This window comes from Bolinopsis microptera, chromosome 2 (assembly GCF_026151205.1).
Source record: "Bolinopsis microptera isolate Bmic1 chromosome 2, MBARI_Bmic_1.0, whole genome shotgun sequence".
Classification (NCBI taxonomy): domain Eukaryota; kingdom Metazoa; phylum Ctenophora; class Tentaculata; order Lobata; family Bolinopsidae; genus Bolinopsis; species Bolinopsis microptera.
This window is the reverse complement of record NC_087073.1, coordinates 9,894,440-9,920,199: the sequence shown is the minus strand read 5'-3', so window position 1 is coordinate 9,920,199 and position 25,760 is coordinate 9,894,440. Positions and strand designations below refer to the sequence as shown.

General features: G+C 40.1%; 4 protein-coding genes across 13 annotated transcripts in view; 1 reads left to right on the top strand and 3 right to left on the bottom strand.

Annotated features, from left to right (window-relative positions):
- Positions 1-2,765, top strand: part of LOC134811813 (amphiphysin-like) — a 73,709-nt gene extending 70,944 nt beyond the window's left edge. For 3 of the 6 annotated variants that reach the window (XM_063818901.1, XM_063818900.1, XM_063818898.1), the window contains 2 exons: positions 284-352; positions 537-2,765. In XM_063818901.1, the coding sequence (XP_063674971.1) occupies positions 284-352; positions 537-1,636 (1,169 nt within the window). In that variant the 3' untranslated portion in view covers positions 1,637-2,765. The remainder of the gene's footprint in view (positions 1-283; positions 353-536) is intronic. The other 3 variants (XM_063818904.1, XM_063818903.1, XM_063818902.1) reach the window with 2 other exon arrangements.
- Positions 2,766-2,946: 181 nt separating this feature from the next.
- LOC134811814 (chromatin target of PRMT1 protein-like) lies at positions 2,947-4,624 on the bottom strand. Its single transcript, XM_063818905.1, has 4 exons — positions 4,527-4,624; positions 4,101-4,344; positions 3,845-3,968; positions 2,947-3,723 (listed from the first exon to the last, which is right to left on the bottom strand). The coding sequence occupies exons 1-4, from the start codon at positions 4,616-4,618 to the stop codon at positions 3,383-3,385; spliced, it is 801 nt and encodes a 266-aa protein (XP_063674975.1). The 5' UTR covers positions 4,619-4,624; the 3' UTR covers positions 2,947-3,382.
- Positions 4,625-4,767: 143 nt separating this feature from the next.
- Positions 4,768-13,163, bottom strand: LOC134811812 (nonsense-mediated mRNA decay factor SMG8-like). Of its 2 annotated transcripts, none has more exons than XM_063818897.1 (12): positions 12,921-13,163; positions 12,425-12,575; positions 11,997-12,246; positions 7,938-8,165; positions 7,548-7,666; positions 7,198-7,338; positions 6,860-6,973; positions 6,172-6,551; positions 5,878-6,018; positions 5,557-5,724; positions 5,280-5,410; positions 4,768-5,042 (listed from the first exon to the last, which is right to left on the bottom strand). In XM_063818897.1, the coding sequence occupies exons 3-12, from the start codon at positions 12,016-12,018 to the stop codon at positions 4,897-4,899; spliced, it is 1,590 nt and encodes a 529-aa protein (XP_063674967.1). In that variant the 5' UTR covers positions 12,019-12,246; positions 12,425-12,575; positions 12,921-13,163; the 3' UTR covers positions 4,768-4,896. The 2 variants fall into 2 exon arrangements, with proteins under 2 accessions (XP_063674967.1, XP_063674966.1); XM_063818896.1 differs by having other exon boundaries at positions 12,429-12,575.
- Positions 13,164-18,191: 5,028 nt separating this feature from the next.
- Positions 18,192-25,760, bottom strand: part of LOC134811548 (uncharacterized) — a 31,135-nt gene continuing 23,566 nt past the window's right edge. The window contains exons 2-5 of one of the 4 annotated variants that reach the window (XM_063818488.1): positions 24,818-25,022; positions 20,364-20,551; positions 19,505-19,965; positions 18,192-19,112 (exon numbers count right to left, since the gene is read on the bottom strand). In XM_063818488.1, coding sequence (XP_063674558.1) covers positions 18,455-19,112; positions 19,505-19,965; positions 20,364-20,551; positions 24,818-24,863 — 1,353 coding nt within the window. In that variant the 5' untranslated portion in view covers positions 24,864-25,022 and the 3' untranslated portion in view covers positions 18,192-18,454. Of the gene's footprint in view, positions 19,113-19,504; positions 19,966-20,363; positions 20,567-21,153; positions 21,240-24,817; positions 25,023-25,328; positions 25,353-25,760 lie in introns of those variants that run through there. The other 3 variants (XM_063818489.1, XM_063818486.1, XM_063818487.1) reach the window with 3 other exon arrangements.

Sequence of the window (25,760 nt, the reverse complement as noted above, 5' to 3'; positions counted from 1 at the left end):
TTTTTAATGTTTATATTGTTATAGTAATTCCCCCGAAACTTAACCAAATGTTTTCTCTCTTTCTTTATTCTTCACAGAACTCAAAATCGCTATACTAACACGACAAAGAAAGACCTGAAGTGAGTTGTTCCGTCTGATTGTGAGAAAATGGATAGCGAGATACTAAAGAATTGTCTCTGACGATTATCAGTGATCATATCGAAAGATTATTTGAAGATGAAACTGAATTATTAAATAATCAAAGCTATTATTATAATTTGAAACTAAAATTGGAATGTTGCAGCAAATAAGAGTTTGAAGATCAAAGTGGAACCCGATCCTCTTGCTGATAATTTCCAGGCTGTCGACTTGAGTAAGTTGTATTCTATTGATTTCGTTACTCATTTGAAATGATAATTCTAGCATCGTCTCTCTCTTAATTTTATACTTAACTTTAAAGTTCCATTTGACATACTAATACTGCATACCTATTCTCAATTAATGTGCATTATTGCATGAAACTCCGGCTACCACCGTTACTTAATAAAACCAATCAGGTCAGGACGATGAGTGGAGGAACAGAGAAGCGGAGTACATAAACATACCCGAGCTACCAGACGAACTACCACTTACTAACGGCAACCTCGCATATGAGGCCGAGCCGGTCGAGTACTCGATCCCTCCCAGGGTACCGCCAAAAAGACCAGCGGCTCCAGTTATCGCTGCTTCCGTTACTGCTGAAGTTCCTGATCTGGTAGCAGCAGTCGAAATTGAAGCACCCTCGGTGGAGGTTGAACTTGAAACAGAAGTTAGTGCTGCAGCGGCGATTGAAGTTGGGACCCCAGAGGTAGAACTCGAAGTCGAAACGGAGACCCCAGAATTTAGCGTTGAGACACCTGAAGTAAGTGCCGGAATTCCGGACTTTAGTTTCGATACAGAGGTTAGCGTTGAGACCCCTGAAGTAAGTGCCGGAATTCCGGACTTTAATGTCGAAACAGAGGTTAGCGTTGAGACCCCGGAAGTAAGTGCCGGAATTCCCGACTTTAGTGTCGACACAGAGGTTAGCGTTGAGACCCCAGAAATCAATTCACCTGTAAGTATCGGAGTTCAAACCCCGAATTTTGATATGGAGGAGGACGTTATGGCATCATCAGGTGCTGAATTGTCAGGTGAAACTGTTGAAACTGTTGTAGAGGCTGCAGTGCAGGCTGCTGAGGATAACGATGTGGAGGTGTCGGTGAAAACCCCGGGACTGGTTGTATGTCAAAGAGGGGTTTTGGATGTTGGTAGAAATGATGAAGAGTTATATGATGAAGAATTACAATTAGATGAATTGGAGGTTGGGACCCCTACAGTGGCATCAGAGGGAGAACAATCTGATTCTTCCGATGACCTGAGTCCAGAGGAGATAAAACAGAAGTTAGCAGCTCTCGGAGAGTTCAGTGATGAGAATAACTTATCTTCTGATGAAGAAGATGAGTACAAAGTAAGGTTTGATGCGTCGGTCTCGATGCTGGAGTCAGTTCCGGAGGACGCAACCGATTCTGAGGCGGAAAGTGAAGCTTCCAGCGTAGATGAATCTGGTGTGGATCACCAAAAGGATGAAGACGATCACGCTAACGCAAAGGATGATGACGATAACACCACCAGTTTTTAACTTATTGCACGCAACTTACCTTCTTAATCTTCACAAATTTGTACTTGATTTGGATTCAAACCTTGTACAATTAGTCACAGCATGATTATAATGAAACAACTGAGTTTAGAAACCATTCCTGAGAGCCGCATAAATTTAGAGCCTTTTATATGTCTTTGTTTATTATGTTAACATCATTGTTAAGGCTACGCGGTTATACTTTTTATTGACAAATTCTGTTTAACTACGAAACAAACTAGAATGTGTAGTGATATTACTACAGTTTCGTGTTACAACATAGCAATTTATTTTATTAAATAGACGGTTTATAAATTTAGTTTTGATAAAATATTTATAAGTTTCAACAGAATTTTTAACACATTTTCACAGTAAATTATATACATTTCTGAAAATTTACGTAAGAGATTAATTCTAGTTATCGAGCAATATTTATTTTTCGATCTGACTAACTATGAAGTTTATGACTTGAGTACGAAATTAAGGATGAGTATTTTTGTTTTAACGGATGTCAATTCTACAAGAGCTTTTGCATCTAGATAGAGCTGTAACATAAAAGTTGGGCTACTGCGACGTGGCGGGTAACAATAACAACAGAAAAGTTTTTATTCATTGGACCGAACAATTTCAGCACTGGAAAATCCAGCGCCAGATCTTGAAGCAAGTTTCGGGAAATGTTTCTTGGTTTCTTTTGATTTTTGTTGCTGACTTTTCGGCTACTATTGTTAATTTTTCGCGAAATTATCATGTATCAATTATTTTGAGTTTGTAATTTTTTCTTAATCCACACCTGTACCTAGAGCTACAATTTTCAAGATTTGTCGGCTATTATTTGACTGGTAGCTGTTTTTAAGTGGCACAGTCTGACTTTTTTAGTGTTCTTATGGTTCACTTGTATTGGAGGTCCACTGCCTAGATTGATAGACTACATTTATTTCGTCTGCACTTTAAATGTAACAATACTACTGTGATATAAATGGTACCGTTTGTTATGAAGTGGCGTGGGAAGTTTGTCAGACCAAATCATGATATTTACTTTTCATTACGCATTTTTAGACTGTAGAATTAATCTTTGGTCTAAGTTAATATAATATGATTTTTATGGAATATCTAAATTCTGTACAGTACTTGATGAACTGTGTATTATTTTGTTTTCTGAGCCGACTATTATGCCCAAACATTTCAAGGTGGGTTTTTGAAATAAATACAAAGTTTCACATCAAAATACGCTCTTCATTGAATTATGAACTTTCAGTCGAAATGTTTGGGCAGATTAAGCGGATTGTAGACAGTGGTAGTGATAAACAACTTAATTTCCTCTTGGAATAAAATTAAAATTGATATTGCACGATTACAGTAAAATAACTGAAATACACCTGCCGTCGTCAAACAGTGTAAAAAGAACAAATTGTGAGACATCCGGATATAAGATTTCAATACAAATTTGGCTATTCTATGTTTGATGAGAATTAAATGCCTTACATAAATCTTTCAGATGATCACAGAATAATTTAGCTCTTAGTTCCAAGTATTTCTCATCAAAATAGACTCAAACAAGGGGCAAAGTCGCCGAACGGCCGAAAACAGCAGGCAACTCATTCTTTGACTGACAACATTATGGCAATAGTTTAGCAACAGGCACGGCACTGATTGTTTGGTAAGTTTTTCAGTGTATAAAAAGAACAGCTAGGGGCGAGTTGTAGGGAGGCAGGGAAACTCTAGTGTCTGTATAATCTGTCTTGTTATTTCTCAAGAGGCAGCTTCCTTATCTCCCTTCTGAGCCATGTAACTGTCCAGCTGTGTATCTAGATACGCTCTACTTTTTGACATATATTTATCCAATTCAGAGTCCAGGGAATCCTTGTCTGGTTTTTTGGCTGCTCCGCCGCGTCCAGCGGCTCCACCTCTGGCAGTTCCGCCCCCACGAGCACCACCACGCGCGGTTGCTCCTGATCCACGTTTAGTTGCTGCTCCGCCTCGGGCAGTTGCTCCACCACGTGCAGCGCCGCCCCCTCGTGCAGCTGCGCCTCCTCGAGTGGTCCGCGTTACTCCTCTTCCGGACGCGTTTCCGCCTCTATTCAATCTGCCTGCTGAGGGAACCAAGGTTCAATGATTTTAGTTAACTAAAATTTAACGAAGCAGATTAGCCAGATCAATGAGTTTAAGGTAAATCAAGTTTTAAAAATCTAAAAGAACTTTATTGTAGCTCACCAAGTCTGCCTCCAGGAGAGGCACCCGCATTTTTTCGCTGCAATGTGCTATATTTCTGTGTTAATCGCTTGGCCCCTATTCTACTCTGGATTCCGTTTCCGTTTCTTCCAACTCCAAGTCGAGCCTGAACAAGTAAATTGAACAGTTATAATGGAACTGAGACTTGCCATAATCAGTATTGCTGGTTATCATCTGAAAAAGTTGGAAACTCCAGCTTTTTATGAAGATGTGGTAATCAAAACACCGAAATCTCTACCTTGGCTGAGACATTTTGTTTAGGAGGTTCGTAGACAGGGGCTGTAGGTACGGGTATCGTGCTGGCACTGGCAGTTGCTGTTGAGAGGGAGGCGAGGGACCGGGACATCATAGAAAGAGTGTTCCGTTCCAGAGTCTCTAGTTTGCGCTGATGAGCTCGCAGCTCCTCTCTGATGCGCGTATCTTTGGGGGGAGTGCGTGGACGTGCAGGCGCAACGGCTGGCATCTTCATTATTTTGTGGAACCTGAGAGAAGAGGAGATTGAAACTTGTATATCGCTTTTGGTAAGCTTATTAATGTCCTTATTGTACAAAAGATATTCTATTTGAACGGTATTATATACCAATGAAATGAAGAAAAGGATCGTCCACGTGTAACGTCGGCGTTATTTGAGTTGTCCCGATTAGATGGATAAAGATATCATTACCTGTCATTAAGAGTCATGTTGGTTTGTTGTCTCAGCAGGACTTTAATGTTGCTGGAACTGTCCCGGTACTTCGTCGCATGTCTTGATGCCATCCTACCTACACTAGTATATTGGGTCAGGAAATTTTGATTAGATAATGGATCTTATCAATCGTTACTAATAATCGTGTAACTAAAATGGATTTTACTCTCTAAGCAAACTGGAAACACTCTCTAAGCAAACAAGCAGTAAAACGAACAGTGTGTTGTGTCATTTGTCTTATAATTTCAACTCAATGCAACGAACATAATATCCTCTCAACTAGGAAGAATGAAGATCTGAACCACGTTCACTGAAAATTTATCCATGTCAACTCCCGAAAAGTGTCGCTTCACTTCTTATCATTTCTCCGTCTGTTGCTGCGCATGGGGATAAGGGCCCCCTTGCAGAGGTACGCTTCTATGTCGAATGGCAGGGGGTTGTCAGACTCATCACAATACACGTACGGTAATCTGATCACTGTCATCTTCCCACCCGCTGAAATACATTTTTCGTCAGTTCTCATCTTTCTACAATCTACATGTAACTCAAAACGTATGATCATGCTCTAATAATGTAAATCAAAATGTGAAATTGAGTGTGTGAACTTTAGTCATTAATATAGTGTACAAAATATGGATAATGCATGATGAAATTGATCACAAGCCCAAAATTGCTATAACCAAATATATACAATGAACATGTTTGTAAGAAAGTCAATAATCTTCAACTCACGTATCTGGACGTTATCGGGGGCGGTGAGGGAAATACGGATGTTCCGGTAAGACACGTTCAGACAGACGGACAAACTGACTTGTTCAGGGGAGCAGACAACTATTCTCATGAGTTGACCAAGCAGCGGCTTACTGGAGGAAGTTATGTTAAAATCTAGGGGCTAATGGGGAAGGTTTACATACCTACATATATCAACATCAGGAATATTTTGCGTGAATTACCGTGGATATTCAATTTCAGCTGTATATTACGTGAAATAAAGGATTACTGAGCTAACTTGGTATGAGAAGGACAGGTAGTGTAGAGGATCATGTCTGACATGACATTATTACCCCCGCTGTTCTCCTTGATCATGTTAGCAGGGGACCCCTTCACTGGAGCTCCTCCTGCTGAACAGTAGAACCTGTGCCCTTTACTGCATTCGTATTCGTACCCTACGTAACACCTGGGAATGTTACTTCAGTCAGTTCTCAAATTTCGTTTAAACTATCTCGACGTTTAGAATAGTTTAACGCAAGATGTTGTCATAAACTTATTGTTCAAAGTCTGTGAATCAAAGCCCTCATAAAAACTGAAATCAAGCACAAGATGAGCTAACCTGACACTGCGCTTGCCCCGCCAAGCGTTCTTAGGTTCGGGAGCCCAAGCTTCATCTGGTGGCAGGTCCCACGGTAGCAAGTACTGAGATCCGAGAAGAAATCCTGGCTGCTCAATCCCCATAGTGGTTTGGTACGAAGACCTAGGAGACAGGACAAAATTGTGATTGATTTCTTTTCTCACGCATCGATTAATGGTATTTTTTGCATTTGATCCTGATAAATTTGTACTCATAAAGTGGTAAGAGCTGCTTCTCAATCTAAAACGAGCTACTAAGGTAGCTTAGGGTACTTACGCGGGGCCAATGTTGCAAATCATCCAACTGAGCTGATTTCTCCCGAATAGCCTGTGTTGGGGTAACGTAGAGCAACACTTGTCGGAGAGGGACATGTAAAATTCATGGTTAGCACTCTCCAGAGTGAAGGGGTCTGAACGATACGAAATACTTCTCCCGCAACTGCACGCGCTTCTCATCCTCAGTCTGTTGCTGTGCACCCTTGCTGAATCGTGGAGCGGCAAGACACAGGCATTTCCTGTTAAACTGATGCTTTCACAGCCCTTTCGGCCATCCTCCCATATAGCGTCACAATCTTCTTTCAGTTTAGCCGCGTATGTGCTGAAGGCGGGACCCTTAGCACGTGATCTCAGTATGTGCAGTGCGTGCTGAAGCTGTCTCTGAAAATAGATTTGTTGAACAACAGTTTTCAAGCGAAGTGTTAACATGATTAACAAATTAACTGCAAAGTCATAAAGTTTAGATTATATCGAACGGATCGAAATCAAGTTAAATCTGTTAACTTAAATTTTGAATAAAAAGTCGTCAAATGTGAGAGGCAAATGTATCCCGATATAAAAAGGTCCCCGCGCGTTACGAACAGCACACTATTCGAATGCGACCAAGTGCCGGAAGACAACTTAACTCTGCTATGTTTAAAACACCGCATATTGTGATCATAATAATAAGCCGCGGTTTTAATGTATACCTGGTGAATGGCATGGGTATAGTGTGACGGTAATGAGTCCATGTAGGCCGCACTTGCGACTGGATATGCTTTCTGGCACCTGTTCTCCGAGTATTGCCCCTCTGGATCTAGTTGCTAAAAATAACGTTAATAACGTTAGAACTAAGTCTGTGCTATCTCCATTTTCCGAAAGTATCAACTATCGATATTAGCAGTAAAATGATGAGCGTTATTTCCATTTCATTATCAACGCTGAAACACAGGCTGAATGACTAAACATGTTGCGAAGAACACTACTGGTTCTACATCGTAACGAAGCCCGAAGGCTAACTTGTTTTGAACGAAGGATCCCAACATACCATGATTATTTTAGCAGGACCGTTCTCACTAAAGTTAGCGTCATTGTCAGCGTGACAGTAGAAGGAGTAAAGTAGTATGGCAGCACTGTACCACTCCCCTAGTGGCACAAAGGTCACTCCCTCTTCCTTCTCTTGCAGCACCTTTGTAATGGAAAATTAACCACAATCAGGCGAAGTAGTGAAAAGTAAATCCAAGTATACGAACAGCAACAATCAACATTTAAGTTTTACTTCTTAGTATGTAAACACAGGAGCAGTAACAATTAAAATTGTCAAAAGTTGAGAACGCCTATGATAAACAAATCGATTTCAAACAAAAGAAAAATTGAGTTATAATATTTTCTACTGACCTGATTCCTGAGGTTCTTAACATTACGTTTGAGAAAAGAGCCGAGTGTCATAGTGTCTTCCTTAACGTCCTGTACGTACTGTGGAGCAGTTGCAGATAGTTGGGAAATGTAATACAGTGCTGAGGATAAGGGTGGTCAAAGCTACAGGATCTCAAAGAAACCCGGTACAAACTACAATTGATAAGAGTCGTGATATCCATGTGTTACAAAATGTAAGCCTGTAAGACAATCTAGATATAATGGTCAACTTTCAAATGCTGTGGTTTGAAGGCAGACATGTTTTTCGCGGTTCAATAATCAATAGAGCATGTCGAGTGTCGACTTACACTTTACAGTGATAGAATTCTGAATTTAATGCACTGTGAGAAGTGAGCACGATATTTAACGTACCAGTATCCACGTGTTTAAAGCTAGGACTCTCACTGGAGGGTCTCCCTTTACCGTCGAGAAAGAGAACAAAAGGTTCCCTCAGTTCATTAGGAGGAGGTAAATGTGCCAAGTCTTGGGCACCTCGTGAGGCTTGTTTGGGAAGCAGACGGCACTTCCTGAATATGTGGAATATTTGTGTCTCCATTTCTAGACCGAGTCTCTTGCACTGCTGGTTAAAACCTTGACGTCCTGAAATTTAAAGTGTGTGAAGATCATTTATATCATACGGTGTTTATTTATATCACAAGGCTTTTAACCAATGCAATGGAATGTGACCCGTAGTGTGCACATCATTCAAAATGATGATGAATTCTACATTTTATTAATATGAAAAGTCTACGATTCGCGCAGTAATTAAACCTTATATTAAGTTAGCAGATGGCTGAATTATGAGTCGTAATTTTAAAAGGTTTCAATCCGGGGGGATCAGGTACTTAGTTCCGTACGTGACGTCGACTAAGTGTAACTTTGGAGTTTACAAAAAAGACCCACCCACCCCCTTCGCGGTACTAACTGTTTTTTAGGATAATAATTAAGACACCCACCCCCTTTTGCCGGCTTTTGTGTTACTAACTGTTGAGAAATCACGGTACTAACTGTGTCTTGGTATATAAAATAAGATACCCACCCATAAATTGCTTTAAACAGCTCATTAAACATTGGGAAATGGGCAAATTATACCCACTATTTAGTAGGGGTTTTGTTTTCAATATTGTAGTCGAATTTGATAAAAAGTTACAAAAACAGGGACAAAATTCAAAAAAACCTCAAAACCCATTCCCAAAATTGAAATTTGAGGTAAAATGGGTTTTTTGGGGTTGGACACCCCCTTAACTAACTGTTTTTCTGGAAAATGTACCATGTACTAACTGTGATTTGGAAGAAAATAATGACCCACCCCCCAACGTCACGTACGATTCTGACCTTATGATCCCCCCGAGGAGATAAGCACCTCAGGCCATCCCAATACCGGGAATGACCTGCCCACAAATTGTAGGTCACCAAGTAAGTTGAAAGTAATAGCGCCAGAGGCATTTATTGTTTCGAAAATGCTAGATTTTAGCACAAATAAGTATAAACCCGAGTAACAGCTGTATCCTTGTTAAACGGCTTGGTATGGCCCACAGGATCGTATTAAGATTGATAGGGATTGAGTTACGTTTGTTTCATCAAAACAGCAATTTTGCCTTAGGGGTCGTTCAATAATAATTTTATATACTTCAGGGGTCGACCGAGGGCAGGATTTTCGACCGAGGCCGAGGCCGAGGAAAATACAGTTAGTTAAGACCGAGGCCGAGGACAACCGAGGTTTCTTTTTTTTGACCGAGGCCGAGGCCGAGGCCGAGGAGTGCAAATTTTGACCGAGGCCGAGGCCGAGGCCGAGGAATTTTGGCAGAAAAATTGTTGGGAAAAAGGGCATTGTTTATTAGGAAAAGCGCACTGTACCTAGATTGTACTGTGTACTAATATACTGCATGTACACACGCTACAATCATTATGAAGGGGCAAGTTCGCCAAGAGTCAGGAGTGGGCATGCTCAGGCAGGATCTGAGTAATTGACAGTGAAATTTGAAATATTCTATCAGAAGCGTGGTGAGATGGATGGTGTCGGTGCATCAGGTACAACCAAAAACTCTAGCTCCGGCAGCCATCTTGTAGCCTTAAATCAAGAGGCTTGCATATAATAATGAACATATTGACACGGGTGCAGAGTTGAGTCTGTACGGAACCTAGTAGTTTCAGATCCTTGTTTAACTTGCCGTACAGCAAGGTCATCCACTACTTTAGCCCGGCGAGGCACATAACTCCCTCTACAACTCCATGACAAATGTTTCATATATACTAGCCGAGTTCACAAGAATATATCCTTGTGTTTGAGAAGAGCTCGTTAGAACTGCTTCCTTTCCCTTCAGTATCCCACAGTCTCTCGAGTTTCGTAACTGCCAGAGAACTCTCTTAAACAATTACTAGACTCGGTGATTATAAATCAAGAGGCTTGCATATAATGAACATATTGACACGGGTGCAGAGTTGAGTCTGTACGGAACCTAGTAGTTTCAGATCCTTGTTTAACTTGCCGTACAGCAAGGTCATCCACTACTTTAGCCCGGCGAGGCACATAACTCCCTCTACAACTCCATGACAAATGTTTCATATATACTAGCCGAGTTCACAAGAATATATCCTTGTGTTTGAGAAGAGCTCGTTAGAACTGCTTCCTTTCCCTTCAGTATCCCACAGTCTCTCGAGTTTCGTAACTGCCAGAGAACTCTCTTAAACAATTACTAGACTCGGTGATTATAAATCAAGAGGCTTGCATATAATGAACATATTGACACGGGTGCAGAGTTGAGTCTGTACGGAACCTAGTAGTTTCAGATCCTTGTTTAACTTGCCGTACAGCAAGGTCATCCACTACTTTAGCCCGGCGAGGCACATAACTCCCTCTACAACTCCATGACAAATGTTTCATATATACTAGCCGAGTTCACAAGAATATATCCTTGTGTTTGAGAAGAGCTCGTTAGAACTGCTTCCTTTCCCTTCAGTAAGCCAACAAACTTTGAGGGGTGCTTGTTTCTCAAAAAGAACATCGGAACATTTGGGGACGACTTCGGCCCCTGTCCAAATGAATTTGAAGCCCCAAATAAAGAGGACTGTCCCCCTTCTGAGCTGTGCACAGAAGATTATTCTGATTCAGAGTGCTCAGATATTGTCATTTCATCAGACGATGAATCTTATCTACTATGATATTTTTAGTTTTGTGTCCTGGTCAATTGGTCGTTTTATTTTCAATTTTACAAATTCGTTTACATTAACCTCTGTAAGTCTGTAGAAAAATTCCCAAAATTTCAACAAAAATCCTCGGTCAAATCCTCGGTAAAATCGTCAAATTTCGCCGAGGCCGAGGAATTTCGAATCTATTTTTGACCGAGGCCGAGGCGAACCGAGGAATTGTCCTCCTGACCGAGGCCGAGGCCGAGGCCGAGGAAAAATCGCCATTCCTCGGTAAAACCGAGGCCGAGGCCGAGGACTCGGTCGACCCTTGATATACTTAGTCCTTAAATAATGCAAATCACGTCATTGTTTCTCAAGAAACCTTAACAATTAACATTCGAATCCGAATGCACTCCAATAAAATTTACAATAGTCTGGTACTTCGAGCCCCCCAGTGCCTACATTAAACCAAATGACTACATCAAACCAAATATTTATTATACGAAAAAATGGGCACCCTATTATTGGGGCACTCGTTGTAATTACTGGTAGTGTCACAAATGCACACCCCCCAATATTGATAAGTAGATAACTTGATCCAGAGGTCCATTTCGCGACACCAACACAAGTCATTGCACAAGGTGGGGGTCCAATCTTCCCATCAGGGGTGCTCAAGATTTTCAGTTCGCTCAAGAAAGTAGGGTCAATTAGCATCAAAGTCAAGAGACAGCCGCACAACTTCATCTTGGAAAGAGTTGAAGAGCATTTCGAAAACGGCAACTTTGATCAACTTAGAACTTGTGAACGATTGCGTCAACTTTTGATACTTATAAAAGTCTTTATATCGCTTGCTAATTCAATTTAGACCACATGAACTGAGAGATGTGACAAAATGGTGGTTGACCACTCTTTGAAAAAGAGCGACAGTGCTCCAGCTGCAAAAATTTGGCAAATTTGCTTACTAATTCCTGTATGAATGACTATGAAAATAGTAAAGTTAGATTTAGTGGGAGTGGAACAATCGATGAGCCGCCATTGGCGATCATGGTCGTTCTCAGAGCACTTTTGGGCACGTGCCAAATTAACGTTTTGAGAGTACGGGGAAAACTTATTTTGTTGAGGAAGATTTTGGTCGAATAGATGCCGAGAACTAACTCCTCCCACAAGACACAGTCACCACACTGTGTCAGACCATAATATGTAACAGGTAAATTATGCAAAACATTCGTCAGAACACAAACTAACCAATCACGTACTTTTTTAGACAATTGTTATAAAAAGTGCAACATCAGTTCTACAAACCTTTCTTAGGAGGTAAGTGCATGCTAGCACTATTACTCTGGAAAACAAACAACAATCTGGGCCGATAAATCCTGGCCGTGGTCAGGAGTTCTGTTTCAGGATACAGCTCCTTAATCTTAGGAGCAAAGTGCTGCAGGAGCTGCTGAGTGGTGCGGAAGAGTCTGATGTACTCCACGTCAAATGATTGTGAGGGATGCAGTACCACTACAAAGTGACACACGCTAAATAACCATAACCACGTCTTTATTTCCTGTGGGGAAGTTATGAATTATTGATGGAAACTGGCAGTGGTTTTTTGTTCAGATGCTGGGTAATTAGTGGAGACATTACGGACAATAATGTTCAACAAAGTGTACTTTCTACCTTTTCAAACGATCATCTAAGCTAGAACTTAAAATAGAATGTAAACAACTAGTAGTAGTGTTAACCTGCCTCGTGTTTAAGTTTGATCATTTCTTGATGGTGGACAAGATGTGAGTTTTGGGTTTCGAACAATTGTTGCAGATTCTTCAGCTTGTTTATGTCATCATGTCTACCCACGTACATATACAAGATGCCCTGATCACCGTCAAAGAAACACTGAAACAATCAAGGTTAAAAGATTGCCACATCTATCATCAAATCAAATCTAATCAAAAATAATTAAAATAAGTATAGTTATGAATTCTGGTAAGGAGGTAAAGCACACTGTTTGACACGTGACAGTGATTTGACTGGTTAATAGTGGAAGCTGATTGGTTTGGTTTATTGATGTTACATGTAAATGTACCTCCCCACTTAAATACACAAAACACATCTGACATCTATACATATAGATGTTCCAGTCTATTAATAATCAACTCGAGTTCTTTGTTTAAAAATCAAAAGCCTTACATTTTGCAAGTGCTACTGTACTGGTTTTTTAAGACGAACAATGCAATGTACCTGTATTTCAGATGTTGACTTGGACAGAACAAATTGAGCACCAGGTAGAGATGAGTTGATGATGGATGCCATGGAGGAGGGATCCGATCTGCTGTGGCCAATTAAACCAACAATACATGTTGGTTTAAACTCTGATAGAATGTGTTCTGGGGATGTGGCCGAGGGTAGGGAGAAGTGGAAGAAGGACATTTCCTTTTGACTGTTGTGTAAACTAAGCTATGAGAATGTCATCAAATGCTAAATCAGAAATTAAATTATTAGAAACAGTTTAATGCTATCTGGTTTGGATTATAGATTACTAGAAACCTGCTAATTGAAAGTTTTGTTCGAGGAAATTAAAAAAAATTATTTATGTTTAGATTTCTCTAATCTCTTCACCCTTTAGATCTAAGCTTTGTACTGTAGAAAATATGGATTTTATTTGACAATGACGACAACGTTATCAATATTCGGATTCCCTAATCGATACCTTTTACTGCATCAAAAAATATCAATCACAACCAAAGTTAAGAATAGTTCTAGCGTGAGCGTTAATGTGAGCTAGTCGTGACGTATCATAAAGCATGACAATGCGCGTTGCTAATCTGCGGTTGCTCGAGCACGTGCAATATTCTGGGTTGCTAAGCAATGACGCAGTAATCCTTTGCTAAAATAACGCCATTAAGTAAAATACAATTTTTAAGGGTTCTACAACCCTGCTAAAAATCGCGAGGTTTCAACTCCATTTGAGAGCTGAAATTGGTCAGGAAGAAGGGTCGGTTTTTGGTAAATTTTCAGTGTTGTCGGGGGGATTGCCGGGGGATTTCATCAAGTTTTAAATATAGTATAGATGATTGTAGATTACTGATTATGATAGTATCTAATTTAGAATAGTACAGTAATACCCAATTATCCCTGAGTTTTGGGAGAAAGAAAAGGGTTTGCGGACTGCGGTAAATCAGGGCGCAGTAAATCAGAGTATTACTGTACTTTGAACCAAGGTTCAAGTATAGAGAAAGGGTAAAATTCTTCTTTTTTTTTTTTTTAAAGGGGGGACCCCTAACCCATGTGGCTAAGACACCTCACAGCAAGTAGACCAAAGTGGCTCTTGCTTGTGAAAGGTGCATCAACTTTTTTTCTTTAAAAAAAAAAAAAAGGAAGCAACTCACGGTATCACTCTCATAAGAGACATGTTTCATCATTTACCGGAGTTGCAACCAAATATACACAATACGGTTTGGTACTTTATCTGTACCTCCCCTTTCATAGAAATAATAGCAAAAATATACACCTATCTTTAAGAAATCAACATCTGATATAAAACATTTGATCAACCAAAATTAAGACAATTTTCCTGTTAATAATTTATCGGCACTCATAAGAGGTCATACTAGGTATAAGTCCAAATGCTGTGTCAGCAACCGTTTTTGTTACTTTCTTTTCTTCTTGACTCCTCACACCATGAACTGATACCACTATGCTTTTAAGCATAGCAAAGCATATCTTGGTCCTGATGTAGTTGATAACATCTGTGTAGCTCTCCTTTCTCTTCTTTGATATCAATCTAGCAAGACGTTTGTGAAATCTGTCACATTCTGGTGCTGTAGTCCCTGCTGTAGAAAACAGTAGAGGAATGAAAGACGCTCTTTCAGTGTTGATGACTCGTGAGTTATACTTAGTTTTTTTTTCTTCCTCATTTCTCTTGTACAACTTGTCCAGGGGAACATTAAGGTTTGATGGTGCATTTGGGTGTGTTATTCTTACATCCATGAAAGTCCTGGCATTCCTGCCATATAATCCAGTTGCAACAATATCTAGCCTTGCTCCGCTGTCAGTAGTAGTTCCTTTGGGATGAAGTTCTGGAGACGTTGGTAAGAGAGCTGGCTCAGTATAAACGTTTCTACATTTAGCCTCACGTAGTAGATCTGCTTCGGTTTCTACAAGCACTGTATGTCTAAAGGAAACATACCCTCCTTTTCAACAAGAAAGGGCATGATCTACGGAGTTTCTTTCTCCACACGCACAGTGTTTAGCAATATCTTGTATAGGCCAGCCATATCGCAAACATATACCATCTCTAAAGTCCTTCTTGTTCAAGCAGTAACCATAAGACTGCATTGGGAGGGCTGACAGCCAGGATGAACTGCCTTTTTGTGTAGCCAGTGAAAACGATCTTTTCTTTGCTGGAGAACTTATTGCGTTTTCTATTCTGAGTCTCTCTGCTGCAAAATCTTTTTCTTTTTCAGCTTTCAGTGCTGCTTTGGTGTTTGCAATAGCTTTGAGGTCAAGTTTGCCTAGATCATGATCTTGGTTATAGATAAGATTAGCCAGAGGTTTTGTGATTTTCTGTGACGCCTCGTATTCTCTGTCTGCTGTATGAACAGGATTTTGAATTCCTAAGCCACCGTGTCTAAGAGGTAGTGCGACCATGTCTCTCTCTAGGTCTGTTACTGGGCGATTGAATATAGAAGGAAGAAGTATTGTTCTAATTGCTTCTTCGAGGGGTCTAAACAGCTCTGATATCCCTCCAATTGTTCTTTGAACAAAAGACCATCTATGACTCAACCCTTTAGTGTAAGCAGAATATGCTATTTGAGGTTCTTCTTTGGCAATCTCAGCCAGTTGTATAACATCTTCAATCCAGGATGAAACTTTGGTGCATCAACTTATTGCCCCCACCCCCTTACAGATTTCCTGAGCAATGGGCATATAACTGAGTTAACCCCCATGATACAGGAGAATCAATAGGCTTACTTAAGTTGTCATAAATTCACCATTATATTCATTTAAATACAGTCAAAGCTCTTTGTACCGGACATCTCGGGGTAAAAGATAAGTGCACGGTATGGAGGTTTTTACTTCATTTATACTTATTATATATTTTATTTCTTAGGAGACATTTATGAAGCTATTTTAAAATAAAAGGCCACACCTGTTAAAACCTCAAGATATCATCAAGAACTGTTTTCCCTTCTTCAAGCCCATGATTTATTAGTCAAGAAACTTGACTGAATTGCAGATTTACAGCCTTACTTTTCACTGAGCTTATGCACAACATTAATATTTTTACTGAGATCATTCGCAGTAACTGCTACTATCTATGCTCTATTGTTGCCGATTTATATTTATCATAGTATATTAATGCACAATACATACTGCATGACTTCAAAACACAAAAGCAATCAACGCATTTTAAATAGTATATAGAGAATAATGTGAATGCTCGACGGGACCAATGACAAAATGATAATCTACATAAACAGATGACATGATAAAACGTTTTTCGAAATTAATATAAACCTGATAAAACAGTGAAGAAGCTAAAAGTGATGCTTATAGCGCTCGATTTCTATCCACTATCGCCGAATCAATTTTTTCATGCGCAAGACGAGTGCGCGGCGTAAAATCGCGATCCTGATTAACGTTGTCATGCGTTGTATGACCCGCCGGGCACGAGTGCGCGGCTCCCCCTGTTTCGTAGAAACTCTACATAGTGAAACGACCGTGGGGGTCACGACGTGATACAAATATTTGGTTGGCACACGCTGCATTCTGCAACCTTACCTGAGGACCCCAGGCTATTATGTTCATTAACATATAAATAAAGATTTGGCGGAATGACAGGCTGAGCGCGGCCCAGTAATCTGCAACCCCTTTTGATCGGAGTGCACGCTTTGCTTACACGAAAGAAGTATACATTTACAACGTGTAGCACCATATTTGGTAAACTTCCCTTGTACTATAGTTGTAAAACGTCGTAACACCATTACATTATCCTTTGTTTCATTGTCGTTTCACTCGCTCCTACTAAATCGCTCGCCCAAATTTTAAGAAAATTCTTGTGAAAAGGCCCTTTGGGGATGAAAATGATCAGAATCGGTGTATTTTTGGACGCTGATTACGAATCACCTCACATGACGTAGGGTTAAAATGCTTCCCTGGAGAGTTATGGGCAAAAAACCGATTTGGTCACGTGACAGGCTAGTAAAATACGAATTCGATTGTTTAGGGCTCGGGTTAGGGTTAGGGTTGTAGTAAGAGTTATGGTTGGCTTCGGGGTTATGGTTAGGGTTAGGGTTGGGATAAGGGTTTATGTAAAACCGTTTTGTACGGCTGCAAAACCATAAAAACCAAAGTCACGTGAAATTTTTGGGCGAGCGAATTAGTAAAAGCCCGTTTCACTAGTATCGTGGCCAGTAGCGAAATAAGCCACGATACATAACCAATAACAGCCGCGCACTTGTGCGCGGCAGGTCTATACAACGTGTACGACAAAACTTCCATCAGTTGCAGTCCAATCCTAACACCATGCACTACCAGTAACATCATTTTTCGAAAACCTTTGCACTTTGACTGTTGACATTTGAACGTACTTACTTTAAAAGACCAAGGAATCTTTCCGAAAATGGAAAAAGTTGGCGAGCATGTATCCAATCGTCAAACATTATGTTATCGCTCAAAATCAAATGAGCTGCGGTTTATTTGCTCCAAAAGCCGCACATCGTCAAAATCAAACATGGCACTAAAACGAAACTTGACAGATGTTACTCGTCTTGGCCATTGTTAATGGTCTGGCCCGGCGCGCGCTATTTCGTAGCACTTGCCGTCGTAGCACTTGCCGTGATCGCGCTACTTCGTATAGCACTTGCCGTCGGGCAAGTAACATTCCGAGAAGAAAGCGGCGCGCTACTTCGAAGAAATTTAGACGCGAGTAACATCCGTCAATACTCGTCTAAATTTCTTTTTTCTTTTCGCTTCACCATAGAGTTTCTACGATACAGGGGGAGCCACGCACTCGTGCGCGGCGGGTCATACAACGTATGACAAGGTAAATGAGGGTTGATGATATAATGGGAGTACAAACGAACCTGACAAGCGTGCTTATCTGTATCATAAAGGCTTTTGTATTTGTATTGTAGGTTATAACCGTTATTGTAAGTTATAACCGTTATTTGACGGATGATACTCGTCTTAATTTATATAGCAGTTAATGACTCCACATCGCCAATTCGTGTATAAGTTGCATTTGGTTTGAAAAAACACGCATAAGGGGTCGTTCACATATTACGTAATCAGCTGGGGGGGGGGGGGGGGGGGGGGGGGGTTCCGATTCCGAATGATTACGCTAGTGCATAGTGTGATTTTGACACAATAGCTATGGGGGGGGGGGGGGGGGGGGGGGGGTGGGGGGATGGGGGGTAAGAATGTTCCAAAAAAATGATTACGTAATAATAATATGTGAACGACCCCTAAACGCTCTGAGTCTGACTCACAAACAGTAAAACAAGTTTTCACAGACCTGCAATCTTGCGGGGAAACAGGATTGAATTTGACTTGCAAAATGCGGCTACAGGCTACTTGCGCTGCATGCTGAGCAGCGGTACGTTTGCACTGTTTAGACTTAGTATATAGATACATCATGTAACTTCGGACTAGACATAAGTTTTAAAATTGAAATTGAAACTGTTTATATGAGGGTCAGTCTTATTGGATATTGCTATCTTCAATTTAATGTTTATATACTGTGAACTTTTAAAGGCGAAAGCTTAGTTTGGTCAAAAATCGCTTGGAAAGATTCCAAAAATAAATAAACAACTCAAAACTTGATGACACACTGAAAATAGCATGGATACGCGTGAAATTGAATTCTGCCACCGCTTTGATTTCAGCTGAACGTTTGTTTCGCCATTAATTACTCTTCCGTTAGAGTGGTTTACCAAATAAGTAGAGTTTTTAGGAATCTGACTGTAGAGTTTTCTAGAATGTTGTATTTTATCAGCAAGAAGCCCACAAAATTTAACTCCGCAATAAACTACCGTACCTCCACACACTCCGATGAAGTCAACGATATTGTTTGCCAAACAATCTCGTGATAATAAAGTTCGTTGACAAAACTGGCAGCCGTCCATCATGATTGCTGTGAGGGAAAATGACAAGGAAAACCAAGCGATGTCGAGTAAGAAGAGCAAGGTACCAGCAAAACAGGAAATCTTCTTCCAAGACAGCAACATCTTTGCCACGAGCAGTTGAGCAGCTTTGGTGCGAAGTAAATGGGTACAGAGCAGGAGGAAGTCAAGCGGAAACGTTAACTTGGCACCGATCCAGTAGAGCGATGACGTCACAAGAACAACGAGACAACACGTGCAGTAGGTGACGTGCCAAGCACCTTCAAGACGTGATCTGTTTGTTAGCCGGGCCTCCTTTGTGCGGTACCTGAAGATAACAAGTTCACTGGTCATGTTACTTCCTTGTATAAAATCATTCCTCAATTTTTAGATGTACAACAAAGATTATTATTAGATAATAGGTTGTTATTGATAAAAGCATTCGTATGGCAACTTAATAATTAAAGCACCATAATGCATAAAAGAATTGCCGTAGCAGACAATCAAAATATCCATTAATATCCATTGAATCTCTATTATATAATATAATGGATAGATTGTGCTAGTATATAGTACATTTCGCAAACACAAGCATTTGTTCTAGAAGTGCGATCACATTAAACTTAAATAACACTACTATTTTACTACATAATATGAGCCATCAACTACTCCGTGTATACTGTATATTATATAAATTGTGTTAGAGATATTAGTACTTACCAGATAACAAGTTGAGTTCCACTAAGGATAAGAGCCAGCACAGAGATAACCAAATCAACAGTCAGGTAAACCACCACATCAACCACCCTGGGGTCAGCCTCCCCAAAAACACACACAGTCGTGCTATTCTCGATATCACCATCTTTTGAATCCATATATCTAGTAGTCCTGTCACCCGTCCCGGGTGATCTATCACCTGGTATCAGGGTTACAGCTCCCTTAGTATCAGCTTCATCCCCTGTGGATGTCGTTACACCGTTGTAAGTTGTGGAGCTGTCACTAGAGGAGTCCTCCTTGCCCGTGGTGTTATCAATCCAACCTGTTCCATCTGTTGGGCCAACAGTGAGGGGTGGTGTGGAGGAAAAGTCTACAACCATGCTAAGGAATCCTTGGAATGAGTAGCTGAAGGAGGCGCTCACGTGCTGCTTGTCAGGCGGTGGTTTCGTGTGAGTTGGGGGACCCTGAAAGAGAGAAAACGAATTACATCATTCAAAGTTAAACATAAATTAAATTTGTACAATTTCAATGCAGCAAACCAATACTAGATTAATTCTTAACTTCTATTATCTATATCTGGCATATAATCAAACCGACCTTATGTTGGCAAAATTATTTATTTATAGTGATATAAACTGGTACAGAATTAAACATGACTATGCAAAGATAATGTAAAACTTAATTCATATAATTAAAGAGTTACTTCAGGATTTGCAGAACGAGCTGCTGGTGACCTAAAGACCGAGCATTTGACAATCTGTTAAGTTAAACATGCATGATTAAAGTATAAAATATATTAAAAGTTGGCTATAGCCTTCAAACAGAGACGAGACCCACTGAACTATACACGCTTTGGACCTACCGTAAAATTAGCGGTGTAGTTTTTCATGAACCAGGAGACTTTAGGGCTCTTGGTTGTTGGAGGAGATTGTGTGCTGGTTTGTGGTCGCGTACTCATAGATATATCTGGAGGTCGCTGTGGCACCAGATCTGCTGTATCTCCCAGGGGGATCAAGAGGGGGAGGAACACGAGGAGAAACATAATGTTCGCTGAAAAATGAGAGACTGATATAGTAGACAACACGTAACAGTATAACGTAGTACATATAATACTTAATACGGTTAACAACTAGTAAAAACACGTCCCAAAACTACCGCGCGTGACGTCAGAGCACCACGTTGTCCTTTCAACCAACCAGAGCCGACAACCGTTTGCACGTGGGCCTAACCACAGGCGCGTGACACGCCCACGTGCCCCGACACATCTCCCATTGTTAAACTACTCTTTTGTGTGGCTGGTCACCGAGATGCTGTGTTTATCATTGAAAGCTACTGGATTTATATCACCCATTGTTTTCAAGACAACAATCCAAACATGATGAGACAGGACCACGCCCGTCAGCACATCACACGTGTCGAAATACATGGGTTGTCAGGGAATGCTCACATCGGTGTCATGGAAACGGCACAAACCTGACATGGCATAATATCTGAAGATGCCAGACAAGTATCAAGTAAAATACGTTATGGCGAGCCATGTGTGCTCCACACTCAACAGACAGGGGACATGTAAAAACTAATGTCAGGTGAGAGTTGCAAACCGTTATATAATATATTGCAAGAGCATATAAGGGAATATGGAGATGACTTACGTATTACTTTATAGGCTGTAAAGCATTTCTTTAAACTAAAGATGTTTAACAGCATCATGTTTAGTAAAGGCATGCATTGATTGGAAGACTATTTTATCAAAGGTGAACATTTTAACAGAATTGAACGTATACGAATTATGTTAATTCAGTAGCCGAACAATAAATACAGGAATGGAGTTACTGGCTGGCTGAGTAGCGACGAGTTTCTTGAACGGATGGCTGTAGGATGCATGAGGAGGTTTTAACCGAGTCAGTATTTAAAGAAAGACAAATAAATGCCGAATTGAAATAATAGAGTCTGTTGAATATTATGTTTTTTGCGTCGCATGAGCGATCAACCAACCAGCTTCAAGCGGCGACCATTCAAAACTTTGTCACGAGTCAAAACAACTCTATACACCAAGTCTAACAGTCACATACATGATACAGAGCATTTTCAAACCACAACTGGGCCGGCAGTCTTGAGCTAATTATACGAGCAAACATCAATTGAAGCGGAATTACAGAAAGAGCATAAAACGATGTCTGCTGGTAAAGTGAATCTAGTAAATGTGATCATATGTCATGTGCATGCTGGATCGCAGATACGGATATAATAAAGCGTGTTAGCAAACAGCGGGTTCTGAGTGAAGATCATTAAACTTCACATCACTGTTTTATGCCACCTCTGACCTACATCATATAAGATCACTTGATCAAATAAGCAATAGTATCACGTACATATCACCAGTGCAAAATAGTAGCAACAAAAATAGTAAGCAACGATTTAAGTAATAAATAACATCAACATGTGCACCGTGCGAACAATCTATCAAATTATTTGAATTTAGTACGGTATTTTGATTAAACTTGATGTTTTTCCTTAAGCTAACTTTTTGAGTGGTCTGCTTCAAATTCATCCCTGTTTTCTTTATAATTCTACTTGTCACCACCACAAACGAAACAAGACATAAGATTACATTCTCACTAACGGAGATAAACCTCGCTACCCAGTAACCAGGCTCCATTAGTCTAATTACCTTGGTAATTAAGTTAATTACCGAGGTAACCGGTAATTAGATATCTTAAGAGCTTACCTGTTGTTCAAAACACGCAACAAAATTAGAGGTTCAAACACTAAATCTATTAAGAATGGATCTTGTAACGTAAACTAAATGACAAATGAGCCTGAACTTTACCCCATTTCAATGGGTTTGGTGCGAAAAAGTTTGTCAAGTGCTGTTAACTGTTCCAACAAATTCGCCTAAATTTCATGAAAATTGCACCACAAAAAACGTTCTCACTTATTTACCACCTCTATCGCAAAAACCGCAACACAAAGAATACGGTTTTTAAATGTCAAGAGAAACCCTACGGCCTACACTTACAAAATGGGTAAATTTCTTGACATACTCCATTTTAAAGCCGGCTGCCCATCAAGTAGTAAACTTATAAGGGGTTGCAATATAATTACTGGTCGACCGCATTCTACTGTTAAAATCCCCAATGAAAAGGGTACGGACCAGATTTCTCTGTTATTCACATAAGTGACTGGAGGTGGGTACAGTGAGGCCAGGTTTATGATGTGGTTGCATAGACATGGTTGGACACAGATAAATAAAAACAACCCCGCCAAAAGGGACCTCCCAATTACAAGTAGAGTGCCCCGGGTGGGGTGGAATGAGATTGTGGCAAACTATTCACAGGGTAGGGTTACGTGATTAGTATCAAATTTACTTCACTCCCCCATACTACTACCCCCTGTGCTACTGTTTACTCTTAATTTCCTCTTTACTTCGGTATTTAAGTATACGTGTGGGGCCTCTTGGTTTTTACAACAATATACTCGAGTTGATGAGTTTTGTAATGTTTGCCTATTTGCCAACTGTTTTACTATTATTTGGAACAATTTTCATCACTGAATTCGCATATCTCAGGGATTAATATACAAAGGACAAAAGAAACAAAGGAATAGTAATGAACCGAACTTTTCGTCACATATTAAAGTTTGACAAGGTAAATAGGATCCGACAAAGGCAAATATTTGTCGAAAGGTCGGTTTATTACAATAATCTTTGTTTCATTTGTCCTTCGTGCCTTCATTAATCATCAAGAGACGTGAAGTCAGTGATGGAAATTACTCAAAATAATTTGGTTAACTGCCGTTCAGTCTTACTGTCGACTATTTACTGGCCAATCCTTCAACATTAGATATTAATTCATCACACGATGTCTTTCCTTTGGCTTAGAACCAACAAGCATTTAACCTGAATTTCAAGTGAAATGTTTGACCGGGCGCCAAACCAAAACTTTAGAAATTGTTGCCCAAATATATCGAATCGTATAGCTAAGTGCTAACAAGTTCAAAATTAAGCTTCTGGGTGCGCAAAGTGGGGCTAGAGCCTAGAGGTCAAACGAAAGATAGTTAAAGAAACGTATAATATTTCTTTTTGAAATTATACAGCTTACCTCCTTACATTCGAATACAAATGATTTCGTTAAAATTGATATCGCCAAAAATGGACACATTCGTTCATTTGGACTAAATATCATTATATTCAGCTATAAACATTTAAATTCATTAATTCGATTTCTGTTGGCAGAATACCGAATGTTACCGAGTACCGAATATTCGGTGATTGAGCTGTCAGCTGGTGCTGTCAGTTGCTGTCACAAAATTGGGCTTCACTTGATATTCAGGCTGAACACAACTGATGGCAGTATTTAAACATTGTAACACCTGAATCTTGTTGACAAGCTGGAACTGGGAGGAAAGAAGCACACTGTTTGCTTGTGCAACTATGGTGGTTCTTAATGATACCTGCTGACATGTACCAGAATCTTGTAACTCAGGCAATGTTACAGAACTTATGTAGAAACATCCTGGCAATGAGAACGCACTGCACACACACCATGCATATCACTGCTACATCAATACAGCTCGCTACAAAAGTTCCATAAGTTGGTTACTCATCTAGCTAGAATCTTAATAATTAATAGCATGACTTCTTGCAATAAGCTGACACACTTGCTGGTTCTTAGATATTCCTTCGTAAACCTGTGGGTTAAGTACCTTGCAAACTTTTATTAGCTATTTTCGGATTTTGCCCAATATGTTGTCTGATGCAGCATCATCCTGTGTTTAAACTTTCGGTATCTATGATCAGTATTAGTTGAGGATCTCTCAGGTATAGTAACTTCCCAGATAATTATTAAACCTACGGATCTCTAAGAAGCAAACAACAAGGATACTGTACTGAGAACCATCAATATGTGACCCAGTAACCTACCTAGGTCAGTATGTGATGTGTCTATCGATGAGATCACATACTGATGAGTATGTGATCATGATGATTGATGATATATAGGATCATTTATCATCCTGTGTTTCAAATTTCAACCTATTATTGAAGTCGACAAGGCAATAAACCACACAATACTGCACTGCATTGCTTTCAATTAATATCGAGCTTCCCATTTTTGTCATAGTATTTGATGCTGTATAAGGAATATTACAATTGAAAAATTCGACGTCAATAGAAAAACATTAAATGGAAGATTGGATAAAAAATTCGCCAAATCATCAACCATGCAACCTAAGACAAATGAAAGGTGGGGCATAAAGAAATCCCAAAAAGATGCAACTATTATATTTAGAATTGCGATAGGAATTCCAATTACTCACCTACATTCCACAGGATGCTATTATCGGAAGAGTCTAGAAGCGTCATTAATGAACTGAGATCTGGAAAATATCAGCTTGATATCTCCAAATTTGAGGAGGCATGGAGAGAGTATGACAGCGAGGGCGCCGGCAGGATCAAAGTAGACGACGTTGACAGTTGCGTGCGAAGGATCTTATCCTCAGTCAATATCCCATCTTTCTCCCCCTATCAGTAAGTACGGATGACACATGGGAGTTCAAAGCGAGGAGCAGGCGGAGGTTTACAAGAGAATCATTACAAGGCTATCAGATGTATCGGTATGCTTACAGTGCAAATTTGTTAGACTAAAATACAAGATTGGCAAATTCCAGCTCTGTAAAGGGTTTGTCAAACACGCAAAATATTTCAAGAGGAATGCCTGCAACTTCAGTTTCATGGATTTTTATTAACACAAAGCCATAAACTGTTTGCTAATGACAGCATATAATATTAAAAAGTCTAGAAAACCCCGCCCACAAAACCTACAATTACCCGGTCTCAGGGAGAAGATTAGTGATTGTAGGACTGAATCCCTACCGGACGGAATCACTACCACCCAAATATCACTACTGGTAGTGATTCAGTCCGGTAGTGATTCAGTCCTGAAATATACCTCAATCCCTACCAGTTGATCTTAGTTCACTAGTCTAATATTATGACGTGATCTGAGCCGGTGCTCTCATGGAGTGCTTGCTATGGGCCTGTCAGACATGTGATCCACAGACTTACGTACGCAACGAGGAGCCCTAACGAGAACTGGTTCGGATCAAGTCATCCATAATGACCTGCTATACGACAATACAGTGATGTGAACCTTCACATGCTCGGTATCTCAATCAGCTAGCGGGAATAATATATAAACCCGCAACGCCTGTGTTTATCTTATACCACTATGTCTTCCTCATCCATCGAGTTTATTCCTCT